Source organism: Sturnira hondurensis, unplaced genomic scaffold (assembly GCF_014824575.4).
Source record: "Sturnira hondurensis isolate 20B ecotype Veracruz unplaced genomic scaffold, ASM1482457v3 Scaffold0013299, whole genome shotgun sequence".
Taxonomy (NCBI): domain Eukaryota; kingdom Metazoa; phylum Chordata; class Mammalia; order Chiroptera; family Phyllostomidae; genus Sturnira; species Sturnira hondurensis.
Window position 1 is genome coordinate 9,576,539 of NW_028085930.1, and position 15,919 is coordinate 9,592,457.

At 43.0% G+C, this 15,919-nt stretch overlaps 2 protein-coding genes across 5 annotated transcripts in view; one reads left to right on the forward strand and one right to left on the reverse strand.

Moving 5' to 3' along the window:
• Positions 1-656: 656 nt before the first annotated feature.
• DPH3 (diphthamide biosynthesis 3) lies at positions 657-6,636 on the reverse strand. The gene is made up of 3 exons (XM_037061353.1): positions 6,404-6,636; positions 5,785-5,859; positions 657-3,111 (listed from the first exon to the last, which is right to left on the reverse strand). The coding sequence occupies exons 1-3, from the start codon at positions 6,509-6,511 to the stop codon at positions 3,046-3,048; spliced, it is 249 nt and encodes an 82-aa protein (XP_036917248.1). The 5' UTR covers positions 6,512-6,636; the 3' UTR covers positions 657-3,045.
• A 78-nt stretch (positions 6,637-6,714) lies between these two features.
• The window catches only part of OXNAD1 (oxidoreductase NAD binding domain containing 1), a 33,216-nt gene continuing 24,011 nt past the window's right edge, over positions 6,715-15,919 (forward strand). Inside the window, exons 1-4 of one of the 4 annotated variants that reach the window (XM_037061348.1) lie at positions 6,715-7,199; positions 10,433-10,589; positions 12,336-12,450; positions 12,715-12,778. In XM_037061348.1, coding sequence (XP_036917243.1) covers positions 12,344-12,450; positions 12,715-12,778 — 171 coding nt within the window. In that variant the 5' untranslated portion in view covers positions 6,715-7,199; positions 10,433-10,589; positions 12,336-12,343. Of the gene's footprint in view, positions 7,200-10,432; positions 10,590-12,335; positions 12,451-12,714; positions 12,779-13,190; positions 13,391-15,919 lie in introns of those variants that run through there. The other 3 variants (XM_037061349.1, XM_037061350.1, XM_037061351.1) reach the window with 3 other exon arrangements.

Below are 15,919 nucleotides of genomic sequence, written 5' to 3' on the forward strand. Positions count from 1 at the left end.
GTGCCTAGCAGGTAACAGGTACTCCACAAAAAAGGTTAAGTAATGTGCCCAAGATCGGTGTGGAGGAACCGAGACTCAGACTGACCAGGGCTGGCTTTCAAACCACTGCAAGAATTGGTGGTCAGCCTCCAGTGCTCTCCCAGCAATACACTGAACCACCCGCCTAGGAATGGCCCCACTGCCTGACTGCCACTTGATTCCAAACTGTGGATTCCCTTCAAATAACAGGGAAAGTCCAGAGCACAACCCCATGTGGCCAGACTAGAGAAACAGTGGCAATTTCTTTCCTATTTTAAAACTCTACCGTTCATTCCGGAAACCTATTTACAATGCTCCAAAGCAGGTTAAAAATTTCCACCTCCTGTAACATTGCATCAAAACCCTTTAATACAGCCCTGGCTGGTGTAGCTCAGTGGATTGAGCAAGGGCCTGTGAAGCAAAGAGCCGCTGGTTCACTTCTCAGTCAGGGCACATGCCTGGGTTGCGGGCCAGGTCCCCAGTGGGGGACACGTGAGAGGCAGCCACACATGGATGTTACTCTCCCACTCTTTCTCCTTCCCGTCCCCTCTCTAAAAATAAATAAATAAAATATTTTAAAAACCCCTTTAATACAAAATGCTCATATTTAGTGGGAAAAAACACATGAAAACAAATGGATTTGAATTATCTGACTTTATTGAGCATGCCAATATAATTATTCTGGTAATAAATTAATATATAGTTACAAAAATGTTGAGTGCTTTCTAAGAAAATTCTTCTGAATGTGTAAAGGATATGCAGAACCATTTATACAGTTGACCATAATTTTCAAACTCAGAAGTGTGGTAACAGCAAATTACTGAAGAATGGAGTCTCTCCCTTATAATTCATGGTTTAGATAGTTTTGAGTTTATGAAGGTTTCGATGACCATTTCAGCTCCTGCAAGCTACAAAGCCTGAACTGACAGTTAACAAATCACCTGACCCAGCCTCCTAAGAGCCCAGATAATACACTGGCCTTGCCAAAGATCACAAAGCTAGTAAAAGACAGAGGCTGAATTACAACTCAGTTGTCGGGAGTGCTCCTGAAATGTCTGTTGAATTAAATAAGGCATATATATCACATGATACAGGACTCTAGCATGACCGAAAGACCCTGGCTTTACTTTCTGCTTAACAGAAATTTAAATTACATCCTCATGTGTTCTTGTGTGGTTAACAATTTTAGTGACTTGGCTATTTGGAAACAAAACCGTCCCCTTGACTGCAGCTAATCACTGATTGCTGTTTGCGCTTTTCTCCCCAAATGTTTGGCCCTGGGCCACTTTCCTTCCCACTCCTCTGTGCTCAGACCTATATCAAGGGTCTCTATTCTTGTCCAAAATTCGTCATTAATGGAGGGAGCTATCATCATCAATATCCACAAAGCCATCACCTTCTGCACATGGGGCAGTTTGGTTCTCCTTGCAGACCACTTCTAACGGAGTCAGTGCCTGCTGGGTTCATCTGAACCACAGTTGATCCCAAAGCAAGTGTGGATGGCTTCTGGGGAGCCAGTGTTCCCAACAGCAATGAGATTTCTAATCACATCAAGAATATGCCACAGAATGCTTCACATAACGTACAAGTACTTCTGGCACACATTTTTGGTGGTTTATTTACGTCTCAGCTAATGGCTGCACACAGCCACGCTGCTGACAGCCCCCTTTAAAATAAAAGCCACTCACTCTAAAATGTAAATCCTCATGAGTGTGTGCAGCACGTTTACCAATAAGTAACCGAATGTGCACATACTGGCAGGGACTTTTCTGTTTAGTTGTAGGAGCCACTGCCAAAACAACCTGCCAGATATCGGTGCGTTTTTCTTTTTTAAACTTTATACACATGGGAAAACTGTGTATGTTAAGGGAACTTCTGCATTTCCAAGGAAGTGATGCTAATTCCTTGTTGCACTCAGCACTGCAGCAAAGGAAAACGGATAGCCTACCTTTATGTGTCTTTTCCTCCAGGGCAACACTTCTCTGCAAGAGCGGATGTCTGTTTACAACACAGAGGCTTCTTAGATGTGTCCCAGGGGCACATTTATTTAGAGCAGATATCTCATTTTCAAGTTCGTCCTCAGCAAATGCAAGAGCTGTAAACGCTTCACCTTTGGAGCAGTGCCTTGATGTTGTGCGAAGGCTCTGCCGCCACCACGAAGACCTGACGTCAACCCCTATCTAGAATGAAACTCCACTAGTCACATCTATAAGGAGCAAACAAGAACCCAGACACAGAAGTATTATTTGCTCTGATCTGGCCACACATGGAGGCATTTAATTTGCTAAGCTGGCATGCTTTTCACCTGTTACCAATGTCACTTCCTTGGGCTGGGTTTTTTTTGTCTTGTCCTAATTTTTAAGGAACATGTGAAATATTAATAAAGAAAACTCGAAATTCTTTGGCCACTTCACTTTTGACTTTCTTTCTCACTAACATTCAGCTCTGGAGGGAACGGTGAGCTCCGTCCACTTTCTAATACCATGACCAGAACCCCGAGCATGACAATGGCAAACGCATGCTCAGGGGGACAGGAACTGTCCAGTAATGGCTGGACTGGGAAGACACGGCGCCCAACTTTCTTCAGTTTAGAAGAATGAACCTGATTCCAGTTTCAAAAAGGGCTAATTTTAATCATCTTAATGACCAATTAAAAATAAAACCCCCTTTTTAAAATTAAGGAATCCGAATGATATTGAGGTAGATGATGCTGTTATCAGGTAATAGGTATGAGATAAAAATAACAAAATGGAGGGAAAGGACGCACTGACTTGAAATTGTCTTCTTTTAAATTCATGAGGAAGATTAAGAACACTTTTTCCAGTTCAAAGTTCTAAGCAGGAAATCCAGAGGCGCCATGTCATGGACTTGACCTTTAATTGGAGACGAATTAGGCAACCAGTGGGAAGAATCCAGAACAGCAAACTGCAAAATGGCTGTCCCCATGAGGAAGTCGGTTACTTTGCCCTTGACTTGTCCAGCTGGCTCATTCCCAAACGTTCAGGGTTGGGATTCCAAAAGTCATTTTTAGCATTTGACTAATTCTTTGTTGGTGGAAGGGGCTGGGACTGTTTCTCCACACATAAACTGCTCCTAAGAAAGCACAAAAAAGTGGGTTAAGCACTGAGTATGTCCCAGATGCATCAATATTAACTCTCATCATGTCCCAGAATCGATCCAGCTCTGTGAGCTTTTCCGTTCTATCTCGCTTCATCCTTCTTCAAGAGTCAATGTCAGCACCAGAATTACAAACTCAAAAATGTATCAGTTTTAGCCATGCATTCATATTTAATATAAAGCATCCTACTTACACACACGCACACCCATCTTCATTACAAAGCACCCACCTCTCAGAAATGACATTCTTAGACACTGCCACATCTTTTAGGTTTCTGTATTAATTACTACTTACACTACAATTTCCCCACTTCAGTATTTGGCCATTCAAATAACGGTCCTCTTGAAAACTATTACTTCTTCCAACGAAAAGGGATAGCTTCTTATGTGTTTCCAAGCAGAGATAGCTGCAATGTTAGCTCCACTGTCAATGAAGTCCAATCTCTGGTTGTCTACCCTGGCTTACCAACTACCATGAGAACTCTCTGCCTCATGGGTTACCCCTCATGCCCTGCAATCTGATCCCCATGAGGATTGGCCTGCGTTTTGTCCCTGCTGCTCTCTCACTCCTGCCCAGCACCTAGAATCCTCCCGCCGCTCTTTGGGGTTTATGGTCCACCAGCAGCACAATACTCCACATCCTCAACCTCTTCTTTAAACATTCCTGTGCCTTCTTGCTCTCATTCCTTGAATGATTCTCAGGGTGAAGGGGTACTGGGGATGGGGAGTGGTGTTGATTTTGTCTCCAGGGGATATTTTAGCAACGTCTTGAGACATTCTGGGTTGAGACAATTGGGGGTGCAGGGTGCAAGTGGGTAGAGGCACCGAACAGCCCTGTCCAACAAACAATAAGTTATTCAGCCCCAAATGCCCACAATGCTGACGTTGAGAAGAGGCCCCCCCCCCGCAAAGACACTGTTCCTCATGTACTACCTCAAGCAAGGGCTCTGGGACCTCTCATAGCTCCAGGGCCTTCTCTCCAGCTCCACTTAGTGAAGAAAATAGAGCTCTCACAAATAGTATGTCCAACTCCTGCCCCTACCCTGCAGCCACTTTCCCTCAGTTCCCGGTAAATCCATCTTTCTAGTTATGAAGGCCAGATATGTTGAAATCATCCTGGCCTCCTCTCATATACAGCCAATCAGTAAGAAATCCTTATCCTTTAAAGTGTACCCAGAACCCAAACACTCCCATTGCTACAGCTTGGTCCAAGCTACCCATCCCTCCTTGGACTAATCTAACAGCCTGGTTTTCCCACCTTCACATTTGCCCCTTCGGAGTCTACTTGAACACAACAGCCAGACTCCCTCTTTTAAAACTTGAGTTGATCCTGGCTGGTGCGGCTCAGTGCACTGAGTGCCAGTCTGCAGTTGCCAGTTCGATTCCTAATCAGAGCACATGCCTGGGATGCAGGCCAGGTCCCAGTGCGGGGTGTGAAAGAGACAACCTATTACTGTATCTTTTGCACATTCATGTTTCCTACTCTTCTCTAAAAATAAAATCTTTAAAATACAAAAACAAGAACAAAAACTTGAGTTGGATTATGGCACAACTGGTTCCCTGTATCAATGGCACAGGTGAAGCCAAGGTCCTTAGACTGGCTCACAAACTCCTCTGTGATTGGCCACACTGCACCAGTTCCTCCTGGATGACTCTCACCCTCATTTACTCTGCTCTGGCCACACTGGCCTCCTTGCTGTTCCTCCATACAACCAAGCACGTCTCTGCAGTAGGGCTTCTTCACGGGAAGCTCCCTTTGCCAGACTGCTCTTGTCCCTAATACGTACTGGGCCCACTCCCTCACCTCCTTCAATCCTTGCTCAGTGAGTTCCCTGTTTAAAGGCCACGAGTCCCCTCTTTAAAACAACATCTTCTTCCCACACCTGCACTCCTGATCTATCTTACCCTGTTCTGTGTTCTAGAACCCATTTTAATATAAGAAAAATCAGCAAACTTCTAAATTACAGACTGCTCCTCTAGGAAGCTAAGTGCCTTGTTCCCACCTTCCCTATAATCACGTCAGAGGTCATCCCCAAGAATGTCAAGCTGTTTTATGTCAATGATATCTCAAAAGAAAAAAAAAGAATGTTAAGCTTCTTACTTAAAACTTTATTCAAAGTACTGATCAAAAGTTGGGATGGGTAGTAATAATATTTATTTTGTTTTCTATTCTCCATATCCTTGGAGGAAAAATGGCAGTACAACTACAGACTAAAAAAATTATAAAACTGCAACTAGGATTATATCTCAAACAATATACTGCAGAGTTCTGTGTATGAGCCAGACAAAAAATATTATACAATTGTTCCCTTCAAAATAAATTTGGGCAATCTGAATTTTAATTACTTATTAAATAAAGGGGAAATAATGTCAAGTAGCCTTTATACTTACTTCTTTTACTCAATAATTAATAATTTTCACTAGGTAAGCGTTTTTTTATTGCCCTGTCTACAGCTAAACTCCGTTAATTTGAGCTTAAAAATTTTTAATTTACAATATGGCTGTTTATTACGGGGTTCTAAAATTTGTTTTAAAAAACAAAGCATTTACTTAACACGTAGAAAACATCCTCCTTCACTTACATATCATAGACAGTGCTCCAGGTTTTTGTACAACCCTCCCCAAACTGTTTAAAATTTGACCTCTTACTTTGTCATAAATCACTTTTATAATGAGAGAGCAGCTCGGACACGTCGCCACGTCTTCCCCATTCTCCAAATCTTCCTATAACGAAATCAGACACGGAATGATCAGCATCGCCTTCCCGCTGCAAACTCCTGCTCCCAAACCTCCCCCGCAATGGGCAGCTAGCTCCTCTGTGGCTTGCCTCCCCACAAGGTATGTGAGGGCCAAGTGGCCTTCCGAGAGAAAGCCGACCCCAATTTTTCCTGGGAACGGCACTTAGGAAGAATACCCCAGAAGGCTGGTCAAGGTTTCGCCTAGAAACCTCTGGGAAGACAAAAATGCCTCCCTTGCTCCAAAGAAGTATGCCTGGAAGGCATAAGTGAGGGAGGATGGCGAGAAATCTGTGAGCCTCCCCGCCATCCACCCCCTCCCTGGCCCTGGCCCTCCCATCCACGAGGCCTGACTGATGACCAGAACGGAATGACCACTGACAGCTGAGGATATCAGCTTTCCGGAGATTCATAAACTGGATAAAAAGGGCGTGGATGACACGAGCCGCGTAGGCCACGGAACGGCGGAAGGAACACCTAAGCGCGACAAGGCGCTTGCTCCGAAGAGCAGCCGGAAGGAACCCTGAAGTTACCTTGGTGATGCAGAAGTTATCGCCACAAGGGCAGGGGTAGAAATACGTCTCCAGGTCCTCGTCATATTGGAAGTCCTCGATTTCCACCTCGTCGTGAAACACCGCCATGGTACAGGGGCCAGATTAGGATCCCCACCAGCCGAAAGCAACCCAGGTCGGCCTAACTTAGCGGGCGCTTGCACTAGCCCGGCGTTGTCACGAAGCACCGGCGCAGGAACTATCACTTCCGGCGTATAGACAATGACGCATCTGCGGACTTGGAGGCCAAATGGGTGACCGGGTCGCGGTCACCATGGAGATGGCTGAGCTAGTGAGGGAGACAATGGAAGAGTGTGCTTGCTCTTCGGTGGTGTCTGGTACAGTCCCGCCCATTGACGGAGGTGACCAATAGAATGTGAGGATCGCTCGAGAGACTGTACGTCACGTCGGGGACACCGGAAGCTTTCAGGAACTTGCGGTGGAATTTCGTGCTCTTCTGTAAACTAGGTACTCGCGGTGCTGGCGGCCTGGAGGCACCTTAGCGCGGCTGTACTTGCCTGGCCTCATGGCCGTGGAGCTTCGATCGGCCTTAACCAGACCCCGCTGAAGGCCGCAGCAGGTCTAGATAGCACAGTCGGGGCCCTCGGCGCCCGTGGGGGTAGGGCCGCAGCTTTGCTTGGTCTTCGGCGGCGGGAGCAGCTCAACCTTCTCAATCCCGGCGATCGACGAAAAGCTTCCTTGGAATTTCGATTCACCCGGTGACCTTGAGCTCAGGGCGACGCCTTGTTTGTATTTCCTGACTGCACTGGCTGTTCAGGTATATCCCCGCCTCTTCATCACCCCCAGATTATCTTCAAATGCCCTAAATTGTATTGCTGAAAAGACCAAGACCTGGGAGGCAGATGGAATTCTAGTCCAATGTTTGCCAAGCATATGACATTATTTACTACAGAGATTTATAATAACAGCAATAGGATCACTTTTATTACAAGGAGTTCGCTTTGTGCCCGGTATTGTGCCAAGTGTAATTCTTGCACCAGCCTTGGGAGTTTAGAGATTAATAATAATTCCGTATTATTATTAATCTTCAAACTGAGATCAGAGTTGAGTATCTAGACCTAGGAAATGAAGCGCCTGTCTGTCCCCAAAGCCTGGCAACACACTACTTAATTTATGTGAACTACAGTTTCTTTTTTATAGAAGGAATAGCATCAGCGGGCAGAGTTATTACCTTGAGGCTTTTTTATACCTTGGGAATAAATAACATAAAATGCAAATAAAAGGTGCTTTGTCTCGGAAGCAGTACCAGTGCCTGTTTTGGTACAGCTGGATCCTCCGGGGGTAGTATTTCATTACTATGCATTCATTCAAATCTTGGTAGAGCAGCAGAGCAGTGGAAAAAGTGCTATTGAGAAGCAAATCTGGGCCCAGAATCTGACTGTTGCCGCATTGGGAACTGGATATTTATATTCTTTGGGCCTTATCTTTTCTGAATAAAAAAAGGGTTGTATTAGAGATGATTTACAAGATCACTTTCAGATCTAATACTCCTGTGGAAATGATGAGTTTTACTTGGTTCAGCAGTCATATGAACCACACTTAGTTTATATTTACATAATACATACATGTAATACTCATATGTACACGTCCTTCTGCAGACTGCTGAGATGGTCACCAGAGCTTCCCTTGACACCTGGATTTGGGTCTCCAGTTTCCATCCCACCATCTGTTGGCCATAACCTTTGTCTAGCCAGAGGTGGCGCCCTGTGTGGTTCTGCCCAGTTTTGAGTTCCTACTGTGCTGAAGAAAAAATAGAGCCAAACATGGGATGCAGTTTTTTTACTCCCCGCCCCTCGCATTTTTAAATAACACATTACAGTGACTATTAAACTTTATTCTTAAAAAGCAATGGAAAGATTCTGTAATGAGACATTTTTGGACCCCAAAAGCATAATAAAAGCGGATTTACTAGTTGCTGTAGGGTCATTTGAGATCACAAATTTATTTAATCGTAAAAATTTAACATACTGATCTGGAAAATAACAGTGGCCAAAATTCTTAACATAGGATTGAACTTAGAAATAAGTGGCAAGTATATAATAGAAGCTGTGTTTTGTGAGTGCTGTTGTATATCGGGCTAAGGGGAATTATTTATCAGCAGTATCAAACTGCCTCTCAAGATTGACAGGAAGCCAGGGGGTTAATGCATTTGGGTTGGTTTTTTGTAATACTTGCCTGCCAGGTACTTCCATAGACATTTATTTCTCTCAGCAGTCCAGTGAAGTGGTGTTGGCATTCCCATTTAAAAATGATAAGAGATAACTGGCCCAAGATCAAAAAGCAAGAAGGAGTCAGATCTGAGTCCAGTTGCATGGATTCCAAGTCAAGTACTCTTGATATAACTTGTATGCCACCAGGTCCCTTAACCAAATGCCAAATGCCAGGAGCCGCTTTGCTTCTTCAGTGGCACCTCGTATTCTAAAACAATGGGTGTCATGATAGTTCTGTGAATTTCTTTTAGTGCATTGATGATCTTGGAGGCATCCTTGGTTTTTCTCTTTCACACCTCACCCAATCTATCAACAAGTCTTGTGGCTCTAATTCCACAGTATGTTCCATGTTCATCTACTTCTATCATGTCAGTAGCTTAATCCTACTCCAGTCTTAGACTAGAGCCTTCCAATTGGATGTCCTGCTTTGACTCTTGCCTCTATGATCGGTTCTTTGCATCACACCCTGAGCGATCCACCTTAACATGAACTCAATCATGTCCCTCTCCTGGTTTATTCAAACCGTTCAGTTCCTTCCCATTGCCCTTAGAATAAAGGCCATCATCCCCTTACTGTGGCCTGATCTGGCCTGCCTACAGCCTCATCTGGTATCACCCACCCGCTCACTGCTCTCCAGTCGCACTGACTGTTGTTCCCGCACACATCGGTGTGGCTGTGACTGGGCCTGTGCCCAAGCGCTCTGCTCTGAACGTCTGCTTGGCTGACTCTTCCTCATCATCATTCAGGTTTCTGCCCTTGTCTCTTAAGAGAGACCTTTCCTGACACTCCCCCACCCACCCTACTCTTACCTGTCACACACACTATAATGAAAGCTTCATGATGGCAAGGACCTTGTGTCTGGTTCTTTATTGTGTCTCCGCGGCCTGCAATAGTGCCTGACACCTCCGTTTCTGTTTAATAAATTAAGCGTACTTAACAGAAACCAGTTTAGGTCATTTTAAGTCAAATCCATTGCTTGCAGTAATTTTTTTTACTGCTTAAATAGATAATTTTTTTTAGCATTTATGATCATTTTTCTCTTTCAGAAATCGTTAAGATTTTTGGGGGGCGAGTAAAGTCTATGAGGATATAAGCATTTATGGAATATTCTTGTTTGTATTGTTTTAGAAATTACTTAATATATGTTAATATTATATCGTTCATTAAACACTTATATTGAGTATGTGAAAGCAATGGACATATTTCAAAAGAGGTATCTTTTAAAAAAAATACCTTACTGATTTGGTAATCATTTTGACCACCACTTGATAAAAATACCCTTTATTTACCAGTAGGTGGCACTCTTGGTCATGGTTGTTACAAAATAAGATTTTCGAATTGAAGAGAACAGCTTTAAAAAATGAACATTTCTTTGTTTTCCAGTTCCTGTGAGCAGTAGACCATTCAGACAGCATAATCACTGAAAGGAGTGTCTTCTGTGAGGACTATTTTAGTAATAATTGTCTAAAACTTGGGGCAGAACAGTGTTTTCATGTTAAACTATATATTGGTTAAATTTTATTAGGGAACTTCACCTTGAATGACACTAACTGAATCCTCCCAGCCATTGGTCTTGTCTTTCATAGGGTGGAACCAGAAAAAGGAAAAGTAGAAAGATGAGAGGAAGAATTGATTAGAGGGGAAATTGAGAGTACTTTGGCTGTGAGGGGATGCCTGCTGACTGTAGACAGCCTTTTCTTTTGCACCTGGGAAATAGTAGTGCTTTTGAACAGTTTTCCAAAGCATTGTCCTTACTCGTTGTCTCTGCCGTTCGTTGCAGGAACTTTGTGAGAACTTCAATATATGGAAACTGTCCGGGTTCCAACCAGACAGTTGTATCTGAAGGTCTCAGTATAATACCAGGACCAAAGTATTGCGGATCAGTCAGCCAACCAGCTATACACTTAATTACTCCTAAAATCTCATGGACTTCTAAAGTAAGTTTCTTTCTTTCAGTGATTAACGCACCATTTTTGGTTTACCATATTTCAATGAGAGAAACTACATTTAGTAGTCTTGTATGAGGTAAAGAGGCACTATACTTTTTTCATTTATTCAAAAGAAAATTAGGGAGGAGCATTATTCACCTACATTGATGCTGCATCATGCTATGGGAAGAAACAGGTCTTTTACTTCATCTGAAGATTGGTTACGAAGCAGTGGCTTTTTGATCTGAATTGATTATAACTGAGTAAATTATGTATGACTTATATCACCACCTGACTTATTGATTTTATTTTCTGTCTCTACCTTCTAAAACATAAGCTCCCCAAAGAAGGTCTGTTTTGTTCGTGTCTGTACTTTCAGTGCCTACCACATAATGGACTCTTAATAAATATTTGTCAGAGGAAGGGCTAAATTAATGAATGTGGACTCGGAACATAAGCACATCTAGAATTAATTTATATAGTGCCTTCCAAAGAGTTTAGGAAGAAAGAGTGTCCTCATACATACATCTTCATTTATTCTCGAGCTGACTGAGAGGAAAGGACAGGCCTGCAACGTAACATGTGGAAGCGGCCATCTTAGGCAAAGAAATATTAAAAAATGGGCCGAGGAAAACAGAATGGTAGGAACCAGAAAACCTGAAAAAAGAAAACACATTATCTGACTCCTTCTCGGCGGTGTTCCTGATAGGCCAGTCATTTTTAGACTTTGGAATGGAACCTTTCTGGGTTTTTGTTTTTTAAACTTTTTACTTAAGTGTAACTACAAACATAAGTACATACATCCTCAGAGGACAGCTTGATTAACTTTTTTATTAAGACGGTTGATTTCCCGCATACCCCCGGCCCCCACGCGTGCACTGCCTCCCCCATCATCAGCATCTTTCACTAGAGCCGTGCAGTTGTCACAGCTGATGGACCTACTACGCTGACACAGCCTTATCGCCCAAAGTCCAGAGTTTACATGACAGCTCACTCTTGGTGGTGTGCAAGCTATGAGTGTGTGATGATACGTATCCATCATTATGGTATCCTACAGAGTATTTTTACTGTCCTAAAAAAAATCCTCTGTGGTTTAATGAATTTTTACAAAATGAGAATCCCCGTGCAGTCAGCATTCAGATTATGAAACAACGTTGTCACTGCTACTTCCCAAGGGTAACGGCTGACTTGATCTGTAGTGTCATAGATGAATTTTGTCTGTTTCTGTACTTTTCATTACTGGATCCATAGACTCTGCTCTTTTGAGTGGCTGCTTAAATTCTGTTCATTCACTGTGATATTGTCAGTGTTCATCTGTGCTACCACGTGTAGAAGCAGTTTGTTCTCATTGCTGTGAACCTCAGTTTATTTGTCGCTTGCACTTTCTCAAGAAATATCAGAGACTTCCGTGGTGCTCTTTGGTTGGAATACGATGATCAGGCATTTGGAAAATCGACTCTCCTGTAATAGTGTAAGATAAGTCGTGTGAACTTGGTCAGAGATTTGGGGAACTAATAGAGAACGTGAATATCTGATGGCACCAATAATTACATATGTGTGTAGATCAGTTTAATTAACTCTCAGTAGAGGCAGAAATTTTGTCAGGGAGAATTAGGCCCTTAACTGCTTTGCCGTCGGATCAGCTCATAAGAGCACAAACAAAAATCTAAACCCTTTTTTGTTGGCCCCTAAAATAGTCTGATATTTCTCTACTTTCCCTTAGCATATTGTAATTTTCAGTTTGTGTTTGCCCAGGAAGCACCATGGCCTTGGCCCCCACGTTGTTGCGAGGCTCTGTCGGGGCCACCTGTGCCCAGGCTGCTCTGCTGAAAGCGACGCCCAGCGCCTTGCGCCACCTTACTCTAACCAGGTGAGCCAGCGGTCTTCCGTGTCATTGAGGTTGATTTTCAGAGACTTGATCTGCTGATGGTCATGGGAGGCATAGCAGACTGCTGAGGGCATAACATAACATACTGCGTGATGTCAGTAAATTGTTACGCCTCAGTTAGATGTGCAGATTTTCACTGACTGTTGTCTTGGGTCCATGATGTTATTGTGTTTTGGATCATGAACTAAATTATTTCTTATGAGGATAATACTTAATAACCTAATTTTACCTTTTTTTCTTTTACAGCATAATGAAATCCAGACGGCAAACTGATCACTTGGAGAGAACTGCAAATGTCCTTCGACATGAGGTTTGTATGTTTGGGCTGTGGCAGGATTTTCTAAGCCAGACAGAGTGCGCACAGTTATGACTGGCTTGTGGGGAAGGCGCCAGGTGACCTTTATCCCTTTGAAGACAGGCGGGGAAAGTGGGTTATTTTTTTGTTCAAAACTTTTTTTGAACAGAACGTAAGACAACTGATTGAAAAGGTGATAGTGAAATACTCAATTTTCCTTTTAAACTTGGAATGAATAGATTATTATTATTATTATTATTATTATTATTTTTTTTTTTGCTGAAGGAAGTGTAACAGCAATTGAGGGAACTGTCCTCACAGATACGATGTGTAGGGTTATATTTTAGGGATAGAACTTCTTTTAGAGCCCACATTTTATGAATAGCTTACCTTTTCTCTTTTTTTTTTTTGACACCATGTCTCAAAGTCCTTGTTCTTATCCTGACTATAGAACAACTTATTTCATCAAGGGAGCAAACACTAACACCTCAGAAAGGAAGGTGGCCGAGCTCTCATTACCTGTCCCCTGTGCCGACTTTCTGCACCATGTTCAAACTAGGCAAAGCTAATCTGCCACCCAAAGGGGTGTCAAGGGCTGGGAATTAAGGATCCTCACCCTTTACCTCAGTGAGTAACCACGTTTTCTTCGAAAAACCTAAATTGCATAGTGCTTTGCCTTTTGAGTGATTCTCTACATATTTAGGTATATTTAGCTTAGTGTTGTAAGTTAAAAACCCATTTCATATAAGGAAGGGTTTATATACTTCTAGAAGCATGGTCAGAAATTGTCTTGTTGCAGTAATTTGATTTTTAGTAGTAAGAGTAGGGTGCTCTTTGATGTAAAAGGGTATTGTTTAGGCCCCACTTTTCAAGCGAGTTCTATTTTCAGAAAAGTGCTTTGGGACTGAGAATGGTGTGCTCGTGGATTCAGCTTTAAGCCAGCGTTTCTGAGAAGTCTGTGTAAAATTAGTTCAGCCTAACAGATTTATGGGTATGTAGCAAAGTACACTTTTCCCACCGATAATAAATCTGAAAATACTTTTTTGTTTGTTTGTTTTGTTGAGCACACAAAAATGCTGATTCTTTAAATGTGAGATTTGTTGGGATTTCTTTTTTTAAAAGCAAAGCCTTGCCAGTTTTGAAGAAAAAATGGTTTCAAGAATCTTGGACTGTATTCTTTTCTGTTACATTTTGAGGCATGTGGAACCACGGCAGAATTTGGCAGATTTTCTGTAAAGGGCCACAGTCTTGAGTATTTTAGGCTTCAGGGTCCGCGCTGTCTGTAGTCCCAGCTCTAAAACTGCCTCCCAGTGTGGAAACAGCCGTAGGCAGCACACAGACAATAGCGCAGCCGGGTTCTGATGAATGGTCTTTATCAAGACACCTAGGTGTGATCTGTGGGTCCTAGATTGCCAGTCCTTGACCTAGAACAGTAATTTCAGGTTTTTATAGGACAAAACTATTGATTTTAAGCCAAGTGTAAGGAAACTATACAGGAAGTTAATGAAAACTCTAATAGTATGATTGAAAAGTTGAGAATTTTAATGCCCAGATGTCAGAAAATTATAGGGCTCATTTCAGCCATGATGTTTTGTTAGTGGAAGAATTTTCCAATTGCAACTCTCCTCCTTCTGTTTCTAATTTCCACTTCTTTCCCAAATAGAATGGGAGCTGGGAGCTGGGCGGTGCTACATAAGCTAGATGATGTCCAACCTCAGCAGTATATTGTCATCAGGGGCTCACCCCGGTCTGACCTTGGACTTACTGAAATGAACAGCGCCTCATGTGGGGCCATAAGAGAACTAGCCCGCCACATGGTCTCGTCTGCCACTCTTGCCTGTAATTTGTATTGCGAGTCTACTCTACAGAACTCCCCATATGGCGTTTGCTCTTCAGTTTGTCTGTGAGGCAGCCTAAGGGTAGGATGGCATCTGCATTTTACAAGAGCAGGAGCAGAGCCTAGGCCATAACTAGTGGCTTCTCCCAGGGCCAGAGGGAAGCTCCCGCCCAAGTCCATGGTTCTGAAGCCAAAGGATCCTGCGGCCCCTCCCGAGTGAGTAAAGAATGGAGCACTCGCCCACCCAGAAATGTCCTTTCCTCATTAGCCATTGGGTTTCCTATAGAGAACTTACTGAAAGAGCATATTAAAATGTTGATGCTTCTTACTTTGGGCTATAAATGTAACCAGCCTGGAGTCCTGCTGGGGCAGGAAACTGGGCTCTGAATTGAATGACATTTGACTGTTTGTGTTGAGTTCACATTCTTTTCTTAAGGAACAAAAGAATAAGCAGTCCGGGTAACCTGGGAAATGTCAGGGAGATAAGAGGAGAAATAATGGTAATGCAGTAAGCATTGTTCAGGTAAGGCTGGGTTGTTACTGCAGGGCTCGCTCTGTGCTTGGCCCTGCAGAGGGCTGGCCCCTGAGCAAGGTGTCCTCTACTCATCAGTTTGATGGGCGAGTTTGGTAATGAAAGAACTTTTTAAGTTACTGATTTTTGTGCAGTCATTTGGAAGTGTGCCAGACAGTAGGCTAGGTCTTGGGGTTACAGCACTGAAAACGATAGATAAAGTCCTTGACTTCGTGTTCTAATGGGACTCTGGTCAGAAGAAATGCCTAATTGGTTTTGGAAAACCCACTAATCCTTTTCTTAATTGTATTAGTTTGCTTCTCTTAGAACCTGTGCCTTATCCTACAGATGCCTCATATGGGTTGTTACCTGTTTTTTGTTTTTTTTTCCTACAAAGCATTTGATTATATGAGAACTTGTTACTTAATTCTCATGGTTACCCTGGGAGGGACACACAGGGATCCTCATCCCCATTTCACAGGTGAAGAAATGAGGACTCCAGAGATTTAGACAGGGTGACCCTGCTTCCTGGTTTGCTGGGGTAGCCCTGGCTTATGCTTCCTGTCCCAGTGGAATGGCACCCCCTTTCTCTCTCACAGGTACCCCGATTTAGATGATTACACTGTCAGCCTAAGTTTAAAGGATTTATTTGAACAGATCTGTGATGTCAAATTGGTTTTTCTTCCTACTACTACAAAAGAATGCAACACTTGATTTAGGCAAAATTTAATCGAGCAATACAGTAGAAGACAAATTTCATGTAGCCTCCTCTCTGTTCCAGTCAAAATGTCAGTGAAGTGTTACTGGG

Bases quoted from the DNA above. Each gene is read 5' to 3' on its own strand.
- DPH3 (XM_037061353.1), bottom strand. From the start codon at position 6,511: ATGGCGGTGTTTCACGACGAGGTGGAAATCGAGGACTTCCAATATGAC. The intron at 5,860-6,403 runs GTAACTTCAGGG...ATTTCGTTATAG, and splicing joins ATAACTTCTGCATCACCAAG to GAAGATTTGGAGAATGGGGA. The intron at 3,112-5,784 runs GTAAGAGGTCAA...GTGCTTTCTTAG, and splicing joins TAAAAGTGATTTATGACAAA to GAGCAGTTTATGTGTGGAGA.